The following is a 23724-nucleotide window of genomic DNA, read 5'->3' as shown; positions in this document are numbered from 1 at the left end:
AATTACATTTTTGTGCAAATTTAGTCTTAATTTCGTTAATTTTGGAATCTATTTTGGCAATGCCTGCCTCTTCATGTAAATTTGTTATTCTAGTGTCGAAAGGACGATCAAGAACCATCCTCAGCACTCTATTCTGAGCTACCTGAATTTTGTTCCTGTGAGCCTGTGCACATGATTCCCACACCGGAGCTGCGTAGAGGATCGCAGGTGCTATGATTTGTTTGTAGACGGCCAGTTTGTTCACCCTTGAGAGGCGGGATCTGCGGCAAATCAGCGGATACAGACTCCTAACCAAGGCGGAACACTTGACTACGGTTTTCTCCACATGCGAGCGGAATAGGAGCTTTTCGTCAAACAACATCCCGAGATAGGTTACTTCGGCGGACCACTCAACCCTTGTGCCATCCATGATTACAGTACTAGAGGGAGTCGGTTTTAGTTTGGGTGATTGCCGATGGAGGAACATGATTGTTTGTGTTTTGGAAGCATTGATTTTGATTTTCCACGTGGTGGCATAATCAGCAAAGGCGTTAAGGCATCGTTGAAGTTTGTTCGTTATTTCGCGAGGCATTCTTCCTTTGACGGCTATTGCGGTATCATCTGCGAACAGGAAGAACACGCAACCGTCTCCAAGGGGAGGAATGTCGGAAGTGTAAATGCTGTAAAGCAAGGGGCCCAGCAGACTGACTGCCTTGCGGGACTCCTGCTGGGATGGAAAACGTGTCTGAAAGACAACCATTCAACGATACCTTAAACGACCTTTGCTGGAGGTAGCTACGGGTGATTTTAACAAGATGCAAAGGAAAGTTGAAGTTTCAAAGCTTGTATACAAGCCCATTGTGCCAGACATTATCAAACGCTTTCTCAACGTCTAACAATGCCATGGCTGTAGACTTGGATACAGCCTTGTTACTTCGGATGTTATTCATCACCCGTACTAGCTGATGATTTGTGGAGTGCCCCTTCCTGAACCCGAACTGTTCCGGTAGGAGAATGTTGTGTTCCTCGACAAACTTGAGCAAACGATTGAGAATAAGTTTCTCGAACAATTTGCTCAGCGCTGAAAGGAGGCTGATTGGTCTGTAGCTTGAAGCTAGCGTTGGGTCCTTCCCGGGTAGGTATGATTTTCGCTATTTTCCAGATACTTGGAAAGTAGTGCAGCTCCAAGCATCTGTTGAAGACAGCAGCCAGCAGAGAGTGAACCTTCATGCTGAGATTTTTCAATACTAGGTTGAATATTCCGTCAAACCCGGGGGCCTTCATGTTTTTGGTGCATTTCAGCGTTGAACAAATCTGTTCCACTGTGATTCTATCCTCCGGAGGGATGGCACAAGGGGAGGAATCAAGGTTGAGTACGCATTGCTCAACCTGAACTTCGAGCGGACTTTGGATGTTGAAGCCAAGCAAGTGCGATTTGGTAATATGCTCACCAATCGCATTTGCTTTCTCCTGAGGGGTGATTATGAGCCGATCGTCATCATTTTCATCTTTGAGTGGAGGAATGGGTTTAGGGTGCGTCTTTAGGACCTTAGCTACCTTCCAGAATGGTCTGGAGCGGTCGTCCAGATTCTGGACAAGCCACCCGAAACTTTCGTTCCGGAGTGAGACCATTCTGGAAGCAATCTCCTTGTTCAGATCGGCCATTTCATGTTTCCTCGCTAGATCTCCAGTCCTCTGAAACTGGCGTCTACGAACATTTCTCAGGCGAATCAAAAGTTGGGTGTGGGAATCAATGGCAATAAACTTACCCCTCACAGGAACTCGTCGGACGCACGCCTCGTCAGCCACGGATATGGCTTGGTGGAGTCCTTCCAACGCTCGGTCGATGTCCTCCACGGTGTCAAGCGGCGGGTTGTCGATGATGTGCCTGTCTACCACGCGTCCAAACTGGGCCCAGTTTACGCGATGATAGTCCTTGCGCAGGCTTGAAGCAGGAGCCACGTTGCAGCCCAGTTCAGCCACCACCGGTTGGTGGTCGGAGCTGAGTTCGTTCAAGGCTACCGGCTTGGACAAGCCGATATTTGTCCGGAACAGGTCTAGCGTCGATGGGTTGCCCGCCGGTGAGATAAATGTTGACTCATCCGAAAACCAGACGGAGTACAGCCCATACTGTGAGTGGTCGAACAGCAGACGACCGTTCTGGTTCTGCTGGTAGTTCCGCCAGGCCTCATGGCGAGCGTTTATATCTCCTCCTATTACGAAGCGGGAACCGGTACGGGTGATGGTGGACAGGTCCTTCTTGAATTTAGCCGCTAGTCCACTGCTGGCGGCACACTGTCGAGGGCAGTAGACGGCGATGAACTGGACGTATCCAGTCGACGACTCCACCTCCACACCAAGGGCCTCGATGATAGAGGTGCGGATATGGGACAGAGTGTGGTATTTTATTCTTTCCTTGACGATGACCGCAACACCACCCCCCCTGGAGCTGGTGCGATCAAGCCGGATAATGTTGTGGTAAGGCAACCAGAAGCTGTCGCCGGACTTTAGATGGGTCTCGATTAGAAGGCCCACGTCGATGCTGTGCTTGCGGAGGAAGTCAGCAAGCTCAATCTCTTTTGCTCTTACAGATCAAGCATTCCAGGTGACGATAGTTAGCGGTTTAGACGCCATACTGGATGATGAACTTACCGAGCCCTTGGATCTGTTCGGGCACTTACGAAGAGCACCGGACATGTTGATGAAAATTTCCATCAATTCATCCGCTGAGAACAGATCGGGGTTGTTGTTTTGCGCTGTTGGTTGTCTCCAGAATCCAGGGGAGATGGATAGCTTTGGCCAGCAGAATCACCGGAAGCTTCTTGAGGGGGGCGGGTTGCACCCGCGAATTCGCTTGCCTAAGCTGGGGAGCACGAAGAGGCGGAAAATCCTCCGTCCTGAATGCTGGGGTTTTGTCCTTCTTGCGTCCTGGTTGATTGTTGCTTGATGCCTGCTTTCGGATGCGTTTGAAGACCTCGCGTTTCGAGCACTGTCTGTCGGAACCTTGATGTGCACCACCACAGTTAGCGCATTTTATCGCCACGGTTCCATCCGCAGGCCAGTTGGAAGTGGCGTGTTCTTGAGCGCAGTTGCTGCAGCGTTGCTTGATGTTGCAGTTCCGGGTACCGTGTCCAAAATTGAGGCACCTCTGGCACTGCGTTACGTCACGATGGCCGCCACGGTATGGCTCCCACCGTACGATGATGGAGTAGATCGATCGGATGGCTTGTAGCGCATTGAGCGTCCCTTTCTGGAAGTGCACCAGGAAAAGACAATCCGGGTACGTCTTCACGTTTTCGTCTCTGCTTGTCATTCGGAAGACAGCGATTGCGGCTAGCTTGTACCGGTTGATTTCAGCTTCGACCATCTTGGGGTCGAAGTTTGGTAGACCCCTGATGACTACCTTGAAGGGCTTCTCACCGGAGATGTCGTGCGTGAAGAATTCCGCCTTGGTATCCTTCAGATACTTCACTGCCACTTCGTACTCCGCTTTCGTTCGGAGCATCACCTTGGTGCCGATCCTGCCGAGCTTAAACTCAGCTGCAACGCCCAGCGATGAAAGATCGCCAATCAGTGTGTTGAGTGGGACTTGCTTCACCACCAGTGGAGGAAGCTTAATTTTTGCTGCACTCGGGCTGGCAGCAGTTTCGTTGTCGACGGCGTCGCCGAAATCACCAATGACGCTGACGTTCGTCGCGGTGGCATCGTCCCGTCCACTCGCACCATAGGACTTTCCTTGATTTTTCTTCCTCTTCTTAGACCGCTTCACCATGGCTGAGGTGGGATTCCCTACATCGGTGGGAAGAGTAGCGTACCTATTCGAAATAGGTACACTCAAGCTACCCTCACCGCTGTTCTTCTTCTCCGTTTTCTCTCGGAGCCTGCTCCGGGAGCGCTGTCTTCCCATTACACGAAGCGACCGACACTACTGACGACGCGATTAAACTGCGAATGTTTGGAACAAACTAGAAACTTTAGAACAACTCGACAGAGCGAGCAAAGACCGAACTGTACTGCTTGACGTTCAAGCAGAAAATGGGTGACGATCAATTCTATGCTGACGACGTTCAACTATATATAAGACGGTTTGGCCCGTGTGTTCGTGAGCTAATAAGAATGGTGAACGAAGACCTTGAGAGAGTTGCTGAATGGTCTGATCGTAACGAGCTTTTTGTGAACCAGTCGAAAAGCAAGGCAATTTTCGTTAAGGGACGCCGTCGTAACTCTGTTCACACTGATCCGCTGCCTGTTATCTCCATGAAAGCGAGGGGGACGACTCTATCTACGATGCAAAACAGATTGTGTTTTGCTGTAGCTACCTGCGTGCACGCTGAGTAGATAGAAAGAAGATTGATGACGATTCGGAAGATTTCCTGCAAAAACTTGATGAGCGATGCAAGTAGATGCTACAAATGAAAGAAGATTGTTTGAAGATTGATTCGCTAGTGTGAGATTTGTTGAGCATCTAAACTTGAGATTTAGATGTGTCGCCCCCCTCGCATGAAAGGACAATCCTTTGAATGGACCGACAGAGCTGTAAATCTTGGTTTCGTGTTTCAAGCTGACTTGGAGTGGGATGGACTAATTAATCAGCAATGCGGAAAAATCTACGCTTGTCTGCGCACGCTCTATAGTACAGCTTCTGCCGCACCCTCGAATGTTCGGCTTAAGATGTTCAAAGCTCTAATACTGCCGCATTTTCTGTTTGGAGATCTTCTGCATGTAAACCCCAGCGCAAACTCCATGGGCAGGTTACGAGTTGCACTTAATAGCTGTGTCCGTTTCGTCTATAGGCTTGACCAGTACGCAAGAGTGAGTCATCTCCAGCCAAACTTGATCGGTTGCTCGTTGCAGAATTTGTATGCATACCGATCTTATGTCTTTTTGTGGAAACTTGCCAAGACGTGTTCCCCACCAGCGCTCTTCCAGAAGTTGATCCCGTTTCAAAGCCGTCGACCGCAAAATTTGATCCTTCCACCGAACAGCACGTCAGGTTACGCAAGCACAATGTTCGTCAGAGGTGTGGTAAATTGGAATATGCTGCCTTCTACGATTAAACGTTCGACTTCAGATGCAAATATTAAGAGGGGCTGCCTCAAGTTTTGGAATTGTCGATAAAGGTTAGACATAGGTTAGTGTTTGAATTATATAACTGACGACATACGATGTTATGTACAAAACATTTTACAACACGGAGGTAGTATTTTAAAAGGGGCTACCCCTTACACTGCCAGATGATAAATAAACAAACAAACAAACAAATAATCCTGTCATCTGCGAACAACTCGAGTGAAGCCGAGGGGGGCGACACATTTAAATCTCAATTCTAGATGCTCAAGAAATCTCACACTAGCGAATCAATCTTCGAAAAATCATCTTTCATTTCTCGCATCTACTTGCATCGTGCTCATCTTTTTGCAGGAAATCTTCAAAATCAACATAAATCTTCCTTCTATCTACTCAGCGTGCGTGCAGCTAACCACAGCAAAACACAATCTTTTCTGTATCGTAGATAGAGTCGTCCCCCTTGAGTGAAGCAAAATTTCTCTGGTGCTCTGGTGCTAATTTGACAGCTCCTCCTTTTCCTCTATGATTAAGATTGGTACATGTCACGCCGCGTTGGAGAAAATAGATGGAGTTTCCTAGATAACGTGATAGTAAAGCATGATTCACGCAAATTGTACTCGTCAATTCGAAAACAACTAAATCATTTTTCAATTGTCCATTACGGGAAAGTAAGAATGGTTTTGAAGGCATTACATTTGTTGTCACCTTGCCACATTTAATATTACATGGTTGGAGCTTAAATATGTTATGGATCATGATGTTTTCGGTAGTTTCAAGAACTGGATCGCATTGCAGGGGGTTGGATATAACATGTTGCCTATGCGCCTGACCTAGACTGGAAAAAAGTAAACGTAAGCAAAAAAGATGTGATCCACAAAATTCGATTTCGCTGGAACGTACCCATATGTTTACACTTCCAAGCGAAGTGATATATTTGCGAATTTCCTTTTTCACGCAGGTGAAAAATGTAAAATTTTGTATGAGATTTTCACTTCGCTCCGATCTCGGTACAGGCCTATACGGAAAGAATACAATCGCAATTATCTAATCATTGTTGTTTTCTTGTTAACCTTCTTTCAGGTCCTCCGCAACGACGAGCACTCCACCCTGACCGTCGATGGCGTGTCCCAGAGCCGGACCTCCCGAGGGAAGGAATTCCTGTTTGGGAAGTTCGCCACCAACTCGGACGTGTTTGTCGGTGGCATGCCCAAGTGGTAAGTACCAATAGTCAAAATCTCAACACTAGATATTTTATTTAACTTCATCCAAGAAGTAAGGAAAGTGTACAAGTTTGGCACTAGTGGTCCTCTCATTGGCATTGTTATTAAACTAGAAATTTCATTCACAGGATATTAGTCTCAACGCTGTCCTGCATGACTACGTTGAAAAATTTGGAAATAATTAATTTGAACTTGATTTAGGCCGCATGGCCAGTTGACCGCAGTTTTGGCGTGACTTTCTACCAGCGATTTCATAAAACTGGGCCAACTAATTTCTATTTTTTATGAAACGCACAAATGTTGGCTACTGTTCTCGTGGTTCTAGAAGAAAAAATCTCAAAATACTGTTTTATTTCAAAGTTCGAGTGGTATTAAACGTCATTTTAACTGCTCAATTGAAGTGGTTAATTAGTAAAGCCCGACCTCGAACCACGCCGTATCCATTTAATAATATTGCATAACTATTCAACGGGATAAGATTTGTTAAGTGAATCCGGAATGAAGAACCGCCGCCCTCACCGCCATCAGTCCGTGGTAGAAATGCTTTTCCATAATTAAAAACATTTAATATAAAACTTTATCCTGTTTTGGCTTTTCGGTTCCACCGGGCCACAGAGTGATATAAAAGCTACAGACAGAGGCAGATGCGGGAAAGCGAAGTGGATTCAGTCGTGAACTTAATTCCACCTCCGGTTTAAACCCCCGTAGCACACCAGCACTCCGGAAAGGAATCCGCAAAAGGAACGGTGCGAAACGAGCTTCCTCCCGAATTCGGAATTTTTCCGGCTAGGTCGGTGGGTTGGAGAAAACGGGGAGCTGTCAGATAAATTTCGCTCGGTTGTTCGGAATAAACTTTTTCCATTTGGAAATGTTTTTATGCTCTCTGCCGGTGGTGGTGCAGCTGCAGACGCGCAGACCGAGATTCTGAGGACACCGAAAATAGACGTGCTAGAAATTGGTTTTCCGGGAAATTGGCCTGGTTTGAAGGGGTATTTTCAAACGATATTGATTCCATTGTATTCTTCTTCAGAAAACAAGTAGTTTGATGTGTCGCACGGTAGGCTTCGGTGCCAACCGGGAATTGGCCACCGGTGCAATCCGTTCCGGATTTTTTACCGGTGAAATATTCCACAGGCTGTATCTCGGTGGGTTTGCGCTGTAAAGAAGTATTTTTTTTTTCAAATCCATGAGCTTGAGTAGGAGCTCTTCACATAATAAACACCAACATGCCTACCAATTCACAGAGTGCAGTCGGGTAAATAGAGCGAGAGACAGGCAGGTGACATCTGTCTCACATTCGCAATTTTGCTAGAATCTCAACCAAAGTTTCCATCGTCGTCGTAGCTATCTTTTCGACCCTAAATTGAATAACGTGCTTCCATTGCCGTATCACTTTTAATTAGTGAGAATGCTTTTTGCCAACCTTCTGGCAACAACCGGCTCGCTCTTGAAACGAATGACGACGTTGAGCGGAACGAATTTGGGTCAAGTCTTGGGTGCATGCATGGACTGACTGGGGAGGGGTGGCTGATCCACCTGCTGTGTGTGGTGATGAACAAAGTCTGTTTTATCCTTTCGTTCTTTTTCGAGTCAGAATCAGATACGGCAGCTGCTGATGGGAGTCGGGTGCGAGAAAAAAAAACAGTGCACGACATCTGGATTATGTCGGCATGACGGGTGCTGAGTAATTACCTTGGCTGGGTGGCCATGGACAGATCATTGTACTTGAAATTCTATGTTTCAGAGATAATTTCAGCTCTTTGCTTTCGGTGGAATCGAGTTGCTAACATCGAACACGATTTAAATTGGACGTGGATATTTCAGTCTACTTAAACAAATATCTCATCTCCAGCATGCTTGACATGCACAGTTGTACACACCAACTGCTAATTTGTTAATAACTTTTCACTCAGTTGTTGAAATTTAGTTTTCTTCAAAGTAATTGATAGATTAGGATCATAGTTTACTGTAGACATGCAAAGAGTAGGTAAATTTTATCATTTGAATCAACACCAATGAGTTTTTATACTTAAAGTACGAGATGTGCAGCGAGCAGTTCTCGCTTCATTTTTGCAACGCAAAATCAAATACAGTTTATTACTAGAATTAAAATCTCCTTTTTTTACATATCTATAAAAAAGCTCAAACTCTATTCTATCGACTGCTTCAAACAGAACTATGTTTCGTCAACTCTGTGCAAAGTTATTGGCAAATGAGCAGTTCGTGAGCAAAACTGTGTATGCCAAGCATGCTCACCAGAGTCCTATTCCAATTTGACAGGCGCTCTCTAAAAGGTCTGAGAACTTACCTGTGACCACCATGTTGAAAGAATTGGTTATCAGAACAACATTTCCCAAGACAGCAACGTCCCAGATGGTCAGATTCTCGAGATATAGCACAAACTGGAAGCTCACATTGACACTAATGAATGGATTTTCAACTAACCTAAATGCCCTAGCTACCTGTACCACTCAATCGAAGACAGGAACTTTCTATTTCCTGATTTGAACTACCCATCTGAAGCTTCTGAGGACTGCTGGAAACATTCCAATTCACCGATGAAATCAAAAACTTTCGAAACGTGAAAGACATTCTTGCTCTCGAAACTGTAAGGCTTTCAAGAGTTTCCGGAAGTCCCGAAACTCTGTGAACTCTTTGAAATACAACAGGTTCGGAATACCAGAATAGAAATATACAGCACTGCATGAACCTTTTAAGCTTCAGCATATTTCGAAACTCTGGTACTCTGGAAGCTTTTGAGAATCCTGGGACTTCAATCTTACTATTGTCCATGCGACCTCTTGCCCCTATTCATTTCATTCAACCTTTTGTAAGGTCGAAGGATAAAAGGTCGAAGGACAAAAGGTTGAAGGACAAAAGGATGAAGGACAAAAGGTTGAAGGACAAAAGGTTGAAGGACAAAAGGTTGATGGACAAAAGGTTGAAGGACAAAAGGTTGAAGGACAAAAGGTCTAAGGACAAAATGTCGAAGGACAGAAGGTCGATGGACAAAAAATCGAAAGGAAAAAAGGTCGAATGGATAAAAGATCGAATGGATAAGAAGTCGAAGGACAAAAGGTCCAACAAGCCATCCAATGCATGAGGTCAAAGAATCTCGAATCTACGACAAAAGGTCGAGTGGGAAAAAGGTCGAATGGATAAAAGGTCGTATGGACAAAAGGCCGAATGAAATGTATAGGGACAAAATGTCAAATTAAATTTGTAACGACAAAAGGTCGAATGATCAAAAGGTTGAAATTTACAAAAGGTCGAAATGGACGCAAGGTTGAAAGAACTTTTGTGCAATTTATGTTGAAGTGATTAGTAGCTTTAGCTTCTAAAGAACTGCTCATATTTCAACAAGAGTTGAAAGAATTAAGTTCAAGAAATATCTTCCAAGCATTTTCAGCTGGAGTAATCAATAGCTTTTATCTGTCAAAGAACTGCTCATGTTACCAAGAAGGAGTCAACTTCAAGGTTGAGAAATAACTTTTGAACATTTTCAGCTAGGTTGTTCAATAACTTTTATCGACCAAAGAACTTCCTATTTTAAAGAAGGATTTAACTTAAAGTGGGAGAAAGAACTTTCGATTCTTTCAGTTAGGCTACTCAAAGCCAAAGCTTGGTTTACTTAATTTACATAACATATTTTCATTCTGATTTTTTTTTTTCTTTGATCCACTAAAAGTTATTTGACTATTTGTTCATTTCAACCATTTGAGCATGTGACCATTTTTCTTATAAATTTCATTCGACCATTTTTTTTAATTCGACTTTTTGACCATTCAACCTTTTGTCCATGTCGACTTTTTTCCATTTAAAAAATTAATTCAACCTTTCGTAGATTCGACCTTTTGAGCATTCCACCTTTAATCCCTTGTAATTTAATTCGACCTTTTGTACATTCAACGTTTTGTACATTCGAATGGACAACCTTATGTCTATGCAACCTTTTGTTCTTACAAATTTAATTAGACCTAGTGGGGTGACCCCGGCGTAGTAGTATCCATACCTCTCACGCCAAAATCACGAGTTCAAATTTCACCTCCGGACAAGTCACGAATGACCCAAGAGCGTTAAAGGTACTATAATAATTGAAAAAAAATTAGACCTTTTGATGTGTTGACCTTTTGTTCCGGTATTATTTAATTCGACCTTGAGTCCAATTCGCCGTTTTGTCCATACGACCATTTTGTCTACTTCGACTTTTTGTCCGTTCAACCTTGTGCCCTTATAAATTTAATTTGACCATTTGTTCATTCGACATTCTAGGAATTCGACCTCCTGTCCCTTTAATTTGATTAACCCGATTCGATATTTTGTCCATTGGACTGTTTGCCCATTCGACCTTTTGTCTATTAAGACATTTTGTCCATTTGACCTTTTGCCCTTATAAATTTAATTTGATCTTTTGTCCATTCGACCTCTTGTCCATTCAACCCTTGGTTCATTTGACCTTTTGTCCCGTTTCAATATAATTTGAGCTTCTGTTCATTCAACAGTGGGTCCTTTCGAATTTTTATTCATTTGACTTTTTATCCATTCCGCCTTTTTGTCCATTCAACTATTTTGTCTAATTCAACATTTCGTTCTTATAATTTTATTTTGATCTTTATTCCATTCGACTTTTTGAGAATTCAACCTTTTTGTCCCTTTAATGTAACTCATCATTTTGTCCATTCGACATTTTTATCTATTTCGACTGTTTGTCCGTTCCATCATTTTTCCTTATACTTTTAGTTCGACCTTTTGAACATTCGACCGTTTGTCCCTTTAAATTTGATTCGACCTTTGGTTCATTCGACGGTTTGTCCATTTAACTTGTTGTCCTTTTGACCTTTTGTCCATTTAGACTTTTAGTCTACTCGACCTTTTTGTCAATTCCAACTTTTTGACTTTTGTTCCCTTTAATTTCAATCGACCGAAGTTTTGTCCATTCCGACATTTTGTCCATTCTACTTTTTAGATTTTTGTTGGTTCAACCTTATGTCCTTATAAATTTATTTCGACCTTTTTTTCCATTTGACTTTTTGATCATTGGAACTTTTGTCCCGTTTAATTTTCATTCAACCTTCTGACCGTTCGGCAATTTTTCCTTTCGACTATTTATCCATTCCAACTTTTGTCCATTTCAATTTTTTGAACATTCGACCTTCTGCAAATGTCGGTTGTAAGTCCATTCAACCTTTTGTCCTTACAAATTTAATACAACCTTTTGTCCACTCGAACATTTTGAACATTCAACCTTTTGTCTATTTTAATGTAAATCCCTTTTGTTTATTCGACGTTTTGAGCACTCGACTATGTGTCCATTTGATGATTTTCCTATTACGACTTTTTGGCGATTATACCTTTTGTCGATTTAGACTTTTTGCCCGTTTTTATCCTTTTGAATTTAATTCGTCCTTTTGTTCATCTGACATTTGAAGCATTCTACCTTTTGTCCCGTTTAAATTTCATCGGATCTTTTATTCATTCGACGTTTTGTCCATTCGGCTTTTTGTCTATTCGACCTTTTGTCCATTTTGACTTTTAGTCTGTAAAATTTTTTGTCCGTTAAGCTTTTTGTTCCTTAAATTTAATTCGATCTTTTCTCCATTCGACCTTTTGAGCATCCGATCATTTGTCTCATTTACTGTAATTTAATTTAATTCGACTATTTGTCCCTTTAGGCTTTTTGTTAATTTGACCATTTGTCTTTTTCCACTTTTGGTCCAATAAACCTTTGGTACTTATAACGTTATTTTCAGCCTTTGTCCATTCGTCCTTGTAATTATTCGACCTTTTGGCTCGTTTTAACTTAATTCGACCTTTGGACCATTCAACGTTTTGTCCTTTCGAATTTGTTTCCATGCGACCGTTTGTGTATTGCGTCTGTTTGTCCATTCGACCTTTTGTCTTTTGAGACTTTTTGCCGTTGAACCTTTTTTCCATATAAATTTAATTTGACATTTTGCCCATTCGACCTTTTGTACTCTCCACCTTTCGTTCAGTTAATTTCATTTGAAATTTTGTACATACAACGCTTTGTCCATTCGAAGGTTTGTCCATTCGAAATTTTGTCCATTTGACGTTTTGCCCATTCGACTTTTTATCCATTTCGACTTTTTGCCCATTTGACTTTTTGTATTTATTCGACTTTTTGTCCATTCAATCTTTTGTCCTTAAACATTTTATTTAACTTTTTGTCCACTCAACCTTTTGAGAATTCAACCTTTTGTCCATTTAATTTCATTCGACGCTTTGTTCATCCAACTTTTGTCCATTAGAAATTTTTCCCATTCGACCATTTGTCTATAGCGACTTTTTATACGTTCAACCTTTTGTCCTTATACAATAAATTTGATGTTTTTTTTCTATTCAACCTTTTGTCTTTTCAACCATTTTAAATTCGAACTTTTGTCTATTCGACCTTTTGTATATTCGACAATGTGTCCATTCGACCTTTTGTCCCGTTTTAATTTCATTTGATCTTTAATTCAGTAAACATTTCGTCCATTCGACTTTTTGTCCATTTCAACTTTTTGTCCATTCGAACATCTGTCTATTGCAAATTAACCTTTTTTCCATTCGACTTTTGAAGCATTCGACCATTTTTCCGGATTTAATTCGATTTGACCATTTATCCATCCGACGTTTAGTTCATTCTACTTTTTGTCCATTCGAGCTTTTGTACATTTCAACATTTTGCCTGTTCAACGTTTTATCCTTATAAATTTAATTCGACCTTTTGTCCATTCGAGTTTTTGAGCATTCGACCATTTGTCCTTTTTTATTTCATTCGACATTTTGTTTATTATGTATATGTTTTGTCCATCTTAATGTTTGTCCATTCGATCTTTTATCGATTTCGACTTTTTGTCCGTTTAATCTTTTGTCCTTATAAATTTAATTTGGCCTTTTATCAATTCGACCTTTTGTCTCTTTAAATTTCATTCGGCCTTTTTTTCATTCGAAGTTTAGTCCATTTGACTTTTTGTCTATTCGGCCTTTTGTCCATTTCGATTTTTTGTGCATTTCGGCTTTTTGCCCGTTCAACATTTTGAGCATTCGACCTTATGTCCTGTTTTAATTTCATACGACCTTTTGTTCATTCGACGTTTTGTCTGTTCGACTTTGAACCTTTTGTCCTCATAAATGAAATTTGACATTTAGTCAATTCGATCATTTGTTCATTCGACCTTTTGTCCATTTCAACCTTTTTATCCATTCGTCGTTTTGTGCTTCAACCTTTTGTCCATTTCAACCTTTTTGACCTTCGATCTTTTGTCCATTCTTCGTTTTGTGCTTCGACCTTTTATTCATTCGACCTTTTGTCCATTTCGACCTTTTATCCTTTGACGTTTTGTCCTACAATCATTTAGGGTATCCACAGTTTGTTTGGGGAAGTTCCATGATCTTTTCCTTGATTGAAGGTTTGATAAGATCTTGGAGAACTTCAGATGAATTCTTAAGGAAATTTGGAGAACTTTTGTGGCAAGTTTTAAACGTCAAATTAGGTCTTTCAGAGCTTTAACATTTTGGAGACTTTCTAGGAGAAGTTCACTCAAGTAACAATTTGGTTTTATGAGGGTTCTGTAGACCTTGTGGCATGCTTTAAAATCACTATAAAGCTTGCAGTGTTACTTGGGCAGGAGCCTTCCAGAGGAAGTTCAAAGGATACTCCTCTTCAAGTCGCCTTGGAAGTTCTTCAAACATATCTTATCAAAGCGCTAGTAAGATAGCCAGGAAGTTCCTGAAATGTGAAGAAGTTCACTTCTAGAATGAATTGTATGACAAGTTTCCAAAATGAACAGCATCAATAGATCATATCCACAATTGTTTCCAATGTCTTCCAGGGAGTGGTTATTTTGTGGGTCATTAGGATGATGTTTAACGAACATCCAGGGGTCGTCCAGATCATTAGGTCAGATGCCTTCCAGGATAAGTTCAGAGGTCTGTCAAAAGTTCTACGATCTTCTTGGTCCGTGATGAGAACTTCAGATGATTTCTTGATGAAATTTGGAGATCTTTCGTTGGAAGGTGTGTCCAGGAGTGATTTGGAGACCTTCTAGGAGAAGTTCAGGAGCCTTCCGGAGTAGCTGCAGACGATACGCAAAGGAAGTTTTATTCCTCCTCAAACTACTCTGGAAGTTCTCCGATCATATATTCTCAAACCGCTAGGAAAATGACCTAGAAATTTCTGAAATTTTAATGAAGTTCATCTCTATCGGTCAAAGAAGACTTGTGCTACATTTTGGATCTATCGAGTTCTGACGAAGCTTTTAGAAGTCACAGACGGCTCATTCGTTTTCCTTGTGTTTTCCATAGGACTCGTTGGTTCGCCAGCAGTTCGACTAGCTGGTTCAAGTTCAGCGATCGCCAGGTGGTTCAGGTGGTCTTCTAAAAGAAGTTTGACGAATATGCAGAGGTCATCCAGAGCATTAGCTCAGAAGCTCAGGAAGTGATTTAGAATAATGTCAAGTAGTAGTTCAACGACCTACGTGGAAAGACGAATCAAGTTCTGGAAAAATCGAGGAGAAGTTAGAACTTCGTTTGACTCCAAGGGGAAGATCAGAAGTATTTAATGAATATCCCTGAGGAAGGTCTTCTACTTGAAAGTGATTCCCCTCTCTAACTCTATCGGCATTCGATTACGCTGGAAATTACAAAAAAAATGACACAAAAAACGGCTACGTTCGAAGCTATCAAGGATTTGACCACCCGGATAACCCGTTCTGGATTGATTTTCGGTGAAATGTTCCGTCACCGATATCTCGATTGGTTCAACGAATTATAGAACGGTCTCTTCGGCAAACGTTCTCTACGTTCTGAATGCAATTGAATAAGAATTCAAGCTTCAAAAAATCATGTTTCAAACGACATTTCCCGGATCATTCAAATTCGCCCACCCAAAGAATAATAATCGATTGAACAAATTACCGCCCACCGCCAAATTTCAACTCTCCGAACGAACTTCCTGCAGTCCATCAGCAAGGAGAATCCTCCCACTTGAAGCCCCCTCCATCAAACATCATTCCGGCGGATTAAGTTTATTAATAGCTAGATTGTGGTCGGCATTTCCATGACCATTTCCACGATGTTCGGATATTTCGGCCACTGAGTCCATGAAGTGTTTCACTTTCTCTCACTCTAAGCTGTGATATCGGACCGTCCCACCACCGCCACCATCTACACAATCACAAGAAATGTGATTAACTAGAATTATGAACCGGGCGGAATCCCTTCACAGGTTCGTTTCCGTCCAGTAGGAGGACTAACGTAATTTGTTACATAAGAAAATTCTTTTTTCGCCGCCGGCAGGGAAGAAAAGGGTCTACCTGCCACGTGGGAGCAAAGTGAGTTTTAATTAGTTTGTCGATTTATGCCCGGCTGAACCTGCACGGGCGCCGTTGCCGACGCTGAACGACAATTTCTTCGTAATTTAGAACAATATCATTTACGTGCCGCTTCCGTGCGTTCGTAGATTTCCGGTGGAGGTCACCACCGGAGCTGGTGGCAAGGGGAAACGAAAATGAATGAGCTTGGTACAATAACATACTGCGATGGGATCGGGTGAGATAAAAAAAATCCTGACAGTGTTGCCAGTTGGCCTATTTGCACGGCTTGCAATGTTAGTGCCCGGAACGTCTCCCGGAGTTATTCGACATCACCTCAATTTGCGTCGTTCTTTGCGGTCAAAGGTTGAGATTGGAGTGAATTTTCCAACACTGCCATCCACAGCCAAACATTTGCGGATAGGTGTTTTTGTCCTGATTGTACCCCACATCCTTTTAGCAATCCTCTCACGCTCTGTCACTGGCAGAGTCGTTCCTTCTGTTGTCACGGAGGTTGAGAAGCTCGATTCAAAGTTGTTTTTGCATGCAAAAGCAACCCACCTCCGCTCCCACTCGACCTGGAAAATAAAAACGTCGACAGCAAAATCGAGCTCCGGTTTCAGTCGAAGCTAAGTGGTATCCTTTTCCAGATTGAGTCTCCGTGCAACCGAAAAATCTCGCTCATCCTACACTCAAACGTTGATCGTACCCTTTTCCCACCCAGTCTCAATTTCGACAAAGGCATTAATTTCACTGAACCGTATGAGCTAGTTATCACACAATTTTCTGTTCTTTGAGTCAACCCTTCCGACTTTGGATCCGAAAATTTCCAACCATATCTCTTTAATCCTCAAAATTGCAACCTTTCCAACCTATGTAAAATCAATGTTTCTCCCTAGCCAAACGATTCATGGCTTTCCACTTGATTAAATTCCATGACCCTCCAGCTCTCAACACCCCGGAGCATGATTTTCCATCCAAATAAAAGTTGCCATCATCAGCAACTGTCGCCACCGTCGACGTCGTCCTCATCGTCGTCTCGTCTGCACCGACTGTGCGCTACTTGTCAAGTCAAAGAAATAATTCCATTCGCTTGCCGTCTGCTGGTAACAATCGAGAGTGAAATTGATTCGAAGACCGTCGTCCGACGGAGGAGCAGGAGTCTGTGAGTTTGTCCTTTAGAACTCGATTTTTTCTGCACGCAGTGTTTTTCTTTCCAGCTAGTTGACTGTCCCATGAATAATTTACATTTTATTCTGCTTGGAAAGTGGGGCCCTTGACGTCGACGGGCGATGCCGCTTAGTCAGAGGAATAATTCAGAGCATTTGTGTGCGGGGGTGATAGGGAAAATTGTTGGATTGGGTTCTTTCGCCACTTTTACGTAGATTTCAGCATGACAGGAGGCAACAGCAAGCTGAACTGAAGAGCTTTGTCGAAGAAAGCAATGCGATTCATGGCATATTGAGCGAGATACAGCTGCCGGAACATTTCACCGGTGAAAAATCCGGAACGGATTGCACCGGTGGCCATTTCTCGTCTATCATTCAATGTCGCCGTCCGACATATCAAACTTCGCGTTTTGGCATGAGGAATTGGATGGAGGTACTGTCACTTGACGAATCACATATCAACTGGAAATATTTCCCGAAAATCTTATTACATTTCGTTTGACCGTTGAGGAACATGTTCAAATATTTTATTTTAATCAATCTGTGAATACTCAAAGGGGCCGTCCATAAACTACTACGATGATGGTTTTTGAGTAGACAGTTGTTCCTGCTGTAGAGTCAGTTCGATCGGGAGTTCATCTAACTTGCCGCCGTTCACAACACTGGTCTGGATCAAAGTGGCCGAGTCGTTTGTTCGCGCGTTTTAACAACTAGCGATTCGATCACACTCAGGGTGGCCAGATTATTTTTTTTTTTTCATTATCGGTAGCTTCTCAAAACTTTTATCGGTAGTTATCGGTAAGCCGTCTTAAGAAGCCTTCCCGAAACTTAAAACCTTTGTGAGCGGGGGAAGGATGAAAACAAATGACGCACAATTTTGAACTTTCGACCCGAGCCACATTGGATAGTCTAATCTAGAGTCGGTGTATAATGAATCACGCCAAGAGTGAAGCCAAGTCTCCCAATTGAACTGTCAAACCGGCTACCTATCGTGCAAAGTAAACAAACATTACGATCCTATGAAAGGTCCACGAAACACAGCAAAAAATTAATTTGCATATCACATCAAAGTGGATGCACTTCAATCGTTTCAAAAATATGGTGTAATATTACTTGCCAAAAAGGACAAAATTATCATTAGTACAGTGCATGATCTGACATTACGCTGCTTTTACTGCATTTGTTTAATTTTGTATCCATAATAATTACATGAGATTTTCGACATAATTGAAGTGCATCCTCTTGGAAGTAATATTAAAATTAATTTTTTGCTGTGAAGGTATATAAAAATAAAAATATACAACATAATAGAAGAAATGATCATAAGCACGCAGTGAACATTAAATTGTCGTGGGATACGTTTGGTAATGATCAGTAATGAGAATTTCTACTATTTTTTGTTAAGATAATTTGACAAAATCCAAGGGGTAAGTGACTCAGCACATTGTAACGAAATTAGATTCGGCACAGCTTGGGCACATCCATCGGCACATCTTCGGAATACCTTCGGCACACCTTCGGGACAATCTCGTAGGCATTGGATTGTTGTAAATAAAATGGGAGCACTGCTGAACAACTGTCATTGAAGTTGTTCCCAACATTACGTGCTGTTTTACTGTATATTCAGGAACATCCTCTAATTGAATATACCAGAGGAAGTCAGAAATGTAGGTTCTAGAGTGAGCTCAAGAGGAAGTTAAGCAGACCCCATTAGTACCCTTAATCAGGGTTCCTTCATTCATTTCAGCTAAAAAAATGCTTTATTAAATTATGGAATGATAAGGTATTATGATAATATTTTGTTTGTGTAAGCAACAAGAAAATATTGTAAAGTTTGTGTTTGACATATAATAGCTGCCAATTTTGCTACATGAGAGTCGCAATAAGCGATTTTGTCATTTATTTCACCCACTCTTCGCTCTTCATTCTTCGCGAAAAGGTAATCACAAAACCACTCATTGTGACTCTGTCAAAGCTACATTTGCAAGTTTTATGTGTCAAACACAAACTTTACAAACTTGTCTTGTTACTTACACATACAAAATATCATTATAATATCTCATTACTCCATAATGTCATAAAATATTTTTTAGCCAAAATAAATGGAAGGAACCCTGCCCTTAATTCAAATAATACTGCAACTCACACAAAACAAACTACAGAAGTCTATTCATCATCCTCTATAGTCGGTCTCCTACAATGTTCCCCACTTGTTCTGGCCGCTGATAGACTGTTGTTTTACACATCACGAAAGGCTAGGTTTCTGGTCTACCTTTGAGGACATTATAATACCCAAAAATACAGGACTTTTATTATCCTATGAACACAAACAAAAATAGCACACCCGCCACTTCCCAAATCATTCTCAATCCAATTTATCCTTGCGATTTCAAACCAAAATATTCCAGGTGTCATGACCGGCACAATTGGCACACCAGCGGCACACAAGTGGCACACTGGCAAAAAAGATGACCCAATATTGGTGTACCTCTCGACAAAATCGCTGATATAATGATTTACTACAGCCACTATTTTTTTCTCGCTAGAAGCAATTTTTTTTAATATATTGAATGAACCGTACACGCTTGCTAAAACCGCTGGACCCCGAATACGTCATTTTGAAAAATTTTGCGAGATTCAACAAGGGCGGAATTTTAGCTCAAATGTGAATAATTGAACATCGCTAAGAATTCTGCAAATTGAAGAGGGTTGCATCTGATCGACTTGTCATGACTGTTTTCAGATGAAATCAGAAATTGGACGCTTCCCCTGGAGGGTTTCGGAATCTGTTCCGGGGCCATCGGATGACGATTGGTGCCCGGACCTTTTTGAAATCGTGTTAAGTATTTTTCATAAAAAAAATCACATGCTGTAAAATCGTTTTCTGTTGATAAGAAACATTTCCCAATTTCACTGGTGCTTCGGGAACCTGTGCTGAGGATATCGGGAGACCATTGTCTCGTTGATTAGTTGGCATGGTCTCTCAAGAACTGTCCATGAATTTAAAAAAAAATTGTTACGTCATTTGCCATTTGTCATTTGACTATTTTTTGTTGAAATCAGAAATTGGCCACATGGCTTTCTGATCTTCGATTGATTAAAGGGTTTTACGGCTCTTTCAGTCTTTTTAGTGCAGCAAAAACGTTGTATTGCTTCAACTCTTTTGAGCCATCGAATGACTACTGTTCCTCTGATCATTTTAGTATTGTCTCTAAACAATAGATTCTGAAAATGTACGATTCTGCTGATTTTTCTGATCAGAGTGTAACAGTATTGACTGCTTAGGAGTGTGAAAGCTTTACACTATTCAATTCATTTCTCTATCCAAACTGTTTGTACCCAACAGTAGAAGAAGAGGCAATGAAAGAGCCAAAAATGCTATTTGGTCACTCACAAACAGGCGAATCACACCGCTTGCATTCGCTCGCACTGCATTGTAATTGTGGCATTTTTCCATAGAAAATATACGCTCAAGCATTCAAAGAAAGGATTGGGTACCATCATGGAAGAATAAACGTGTTGACTGAGTGCTCTGCTGTCAGTGACTTGTTTACTTCCCAATCATTAAGACTCTCACGAGGCAGTGAATGATGAGGCGGATGGCTCATACGATTTACGACCATACGATTACGTCTGGCATCGATTTCCGGCCTCTACACGTCGTCCCCATTCCAAAAATATCCATATTGTAGGGTATTTGACAGTTTTTCTTGAACCGATGGCCACCATCTTGGATTCCAAAATGGCATCTGACATTGATTTCCGGCCTCTACACGTCATCCCTTTTCCGGTTCCTGTTCTCACATTGCACAACATCTTATATGGACAAGCTTTGGAGACATAACATATTAAGGAAGTTCATGTGTACGTGTACGTGTAGCGCCGCGTAGTGTGAGAGTTCTGAAATAATATGACAATCATCCGAAAGGACTTAGTCATCTGAACAACTTTGCTGAAGACAGTAACCTTCTATATGGCCAGGTTCTCGAGATACAGCTTATACAGGAAATTTACTTGCTCACTAGCGCCACGTAGTGAGCGTGTTTTGAACTAATATGACCATCATCCGAAAGGACTTGATCACCTGCACAACTTTTCTCAAGACAGTAACCTTCTATATGGCCAGGTTCTCGAGATACAGCTTATACAGGAAATTCACTTGCACACTAGCGCCGCGTAGTGAGCGTGTTCTGAACTAATATGAACATCATCCGAAAGGACTTGCTCACCTGCACAACAGCAACTTTCTATATGGCCAGGCTCTCGAGATACAGTTTATATAGGAATTGCACATGCACACTAGCGCTGCGTAGTGAGAGAGTTCTGAACTAATATGGCCACCATCCAAAAGTACTTGATCACCTGCCCAACTTTGCTGAAAACAGCAACTTTCTATATGGCCAGGCTCTCGAGATACAGTTTATATAGGAATTGCACATGCACACTAGCGCCGCGTAGTGAGCGTGTTCTGAACTAATATGAACATCATCCGAAAGGACTTGGTCACCTGAACAACTTTGCTGAAGACAGTAACTTTCTCTATGGCCAGGATCACGAAATATTCTATGTTGGAAATTTGATCCATATATTATAGCGCCCGTCATAAGTAACATAAAAGTGAAGCGCCTCTAGCGGCGTAGTTCTCAATCTCGAATCCAATGGCACAGGCTTGTTGGTCTAACCCAGTACAGCAACTTTGTCGAAGATAGTATAGCTTTATGTATTAAAACAAATGAGATAATCCACTACAGCCCCCATTAGTGAAAATCCCATAAGCTGTGGGTATCCTTATTCGCGGTTCCTTATTCACGCCCCCGTTACCCCGGCAATAAGGATTCCTGACTGTATATTCTTATGCCTTCAAAAGTCTTCATAAAACATGGAATGTCTTCAAAATGTCTGCGGAATATAAAAGGCTTTACAGAATGTCAAGTGTCTTCAAAATTTAGACATGTCGTCAAAACTGGCAGCCCTGTTCCTGATACAGACAATAAAAGACAATCCATACACTGAAGCAAAGAAACGGCAATCTTTCATAAGTCGAGCCTTATGAAATTCTTAAGTTTGTTCACTTCAGTGTACATACAATAATCATAACTATCTGGCATCCCTGGCCAATCCTGCAGGATGATGGGCTTGTAGCAAACAAATCCCCGACATTGCAAACTTCTCTCCATTCATCCACGCCTTGTAAAATCCACCAACCTCAGCGGATTGCACTTCATTTCAACCACTTTATTGGAATTTTTTCACGTTTCTCGCTCGACTGCCACTCGGAATGGAAGATTTTTCAGAGCTCTGTTTTGCGTATAACCTGCCATCCGGAAAACTCGGAAGGAATCCACTTTTCTTCACACTCAGCTCCACCGACTGCGGCACTGCCAACTGGTCGCATGAACAGCAACATTCCAGGATCCGAAGCAAAGTGGAAGATTTGGAATTTCAATTACAGAGCGATTGTCAATGCATGCGGAGTTAACCGCAAAGAATGTCATCAATTTGGGCGCTTCGGATGGAGTCGACTCAAACTGGAGGCTGTCTCTGAGAGAAGCAGGGAAATCTAATTTTCCCGGAGCAAATTTGATGTGTCGATCGAGCAAAGATCGAGTCATCAAAATTGATCAAATTTGCATTTTAATTCCCAGTTCAACACGTACCTAAAGCGGTAGGATGATGATGAGGGGCAGGTTTAATCATCCCACAGCTTCTTGGGTCTTCCGAGCTTTATTAAACCATCTTTCACTTCATCCAAGGCACATCGTTATTGAGTGGTGACCCTGAGGCAGAATCCTTCCGTTGTTGGTTGGGCTTCTGCCTTCTCTTCCCAGCAAGCGCAGTTAATACAGTTCCAATTTGTCGGTGCAGTCACGTGCGCACTAGCTGACGTGGCTAAAGAACGAGAACTCCCCAGCTCGGGGGTCCCCAGAGGCGGCGGAATCGCGTGAGAACTAGGACCGAGACCGACCTACGGCGACGTGCAACATGGTCTTTTGTGCATTGTTGGAATTCGCTTCTTATTTTTTTTTCTCCCTTGAACAGTAACACCACCAGAAAGGATGCGAAGTATGTGGGACGATGTAAGCTAGATGAATTTTTCAAAAGGTCCTATTCGCTTTGATCGATTCACTGTATCTTCAGCAGGAAATGTTTTTGCTGCTGAGTTATTCACGAAAGAGAAAGTCGCCGAAGAGAATCGGTCAAAGCGGATAGGAGCTTTTGAAATGTTCGTCTAGCAATAATGTGACCGTTTGAAACTAGGTTATGTGTGCTTAGGACCCATCGTTTGGTTTACAGCAAAGCTAGTGGTTCCGGGGGAAATTTTATTTGCGATCGAATTCTTCTTGCCGCAGTCATCATTTTATCCGACGAATTTAGGTTTAGTTTGTGGTGCTTAAACGGTAGGTTAACGGTGGGTTAATGTCTGTCCTCCAAGGCTGTGGACCATTTGCCGAGTTAAATTTAACGCAGGTGAATGTTCACTTTAATACGACAAATGGATTTTTTTTTAAATAAACATTCTATTTTAGCAAACTTATTTCTGGCAGACAAGGAATCAGTATTGTTGATGCCGATCAACAATAGAGAAATTTTCAAACATTTTAATTTATTTTCGAAATGCTATATTTAAGTGAAAATTCACCAAACCGGTTCACAACTGTCAGGCCATCTCCCACTATCCATACGGATCCAAATTAAAGATTGCGTAAAATTGCGAAAGTCACTGCCAACGCCAACACCCCGCAAATCCGAAATCGCAAGCAGCAAAAGTTCCAGAACCGAAGGAAAACAAATTTGTTCCAGGCTTAACAATCGTATCAAGCGAAAGTGACCGAAGAAAATTTCGTCCCATTTATGCTGAAACGCCTCTTCGTTCCGACTAAGTCGCAGCGATTTTTTTTTGTTCTCTAGTTGAGATTCATGAGAACAGAAAAAAAAAGTTCTTCTCAAGCTGCGGTAATTTTTGAGGCATTT

The 23724-nt window shown here is 41.8% G+C and overlaps 1 protein-coding gene across 12 annotated transcripts in view; it reads left to right on the top strand.

The window, feature by feature from the left end:
* Nrx-1 (Neurexin 1) overlaps nt 1–23724 on the top strand; it is a 559574-nt gene that overhangs the window by 91122 nt on the left and 444728 nt on the right. For all 12 annotated transcript variants that reach the window (XM_065223155.1, XM_065223149.1, XM_065223152.1 and 9 more), the window contains one exon: nt 6127–6260. In XM_065223155.1, the coding sequence (XP_065079227.1) occupies nt 6127–6260 (134 nt within the window). The remainder of the gene's footprint in view (nt 1–6126; nt 6261–23724) is intronic.

Source organism: Ochlerotatus camptorhynchus, unplaced genomic scaffold (assembly GCF_037179485.1).
Source record: "Ochlerotatus camptorhynchus isolate MF236.1 unplaced genomic scaffold, CSIRO-AGI_Acam_v1.1 ptg000185l, whole genome shotgun sequence".
NCBI classification, from domain to species: Eukaryota; Metazoa; Arthropoda; class Insecta; order Diptera; family Culicidae; genus Ochlerotatus; species Ochlerotatus camptorhynchus.
Note: the sequence above shows the minus strand (reverse complement) of the source record. Positions and strands in the feature narration are given on the sequence as shown.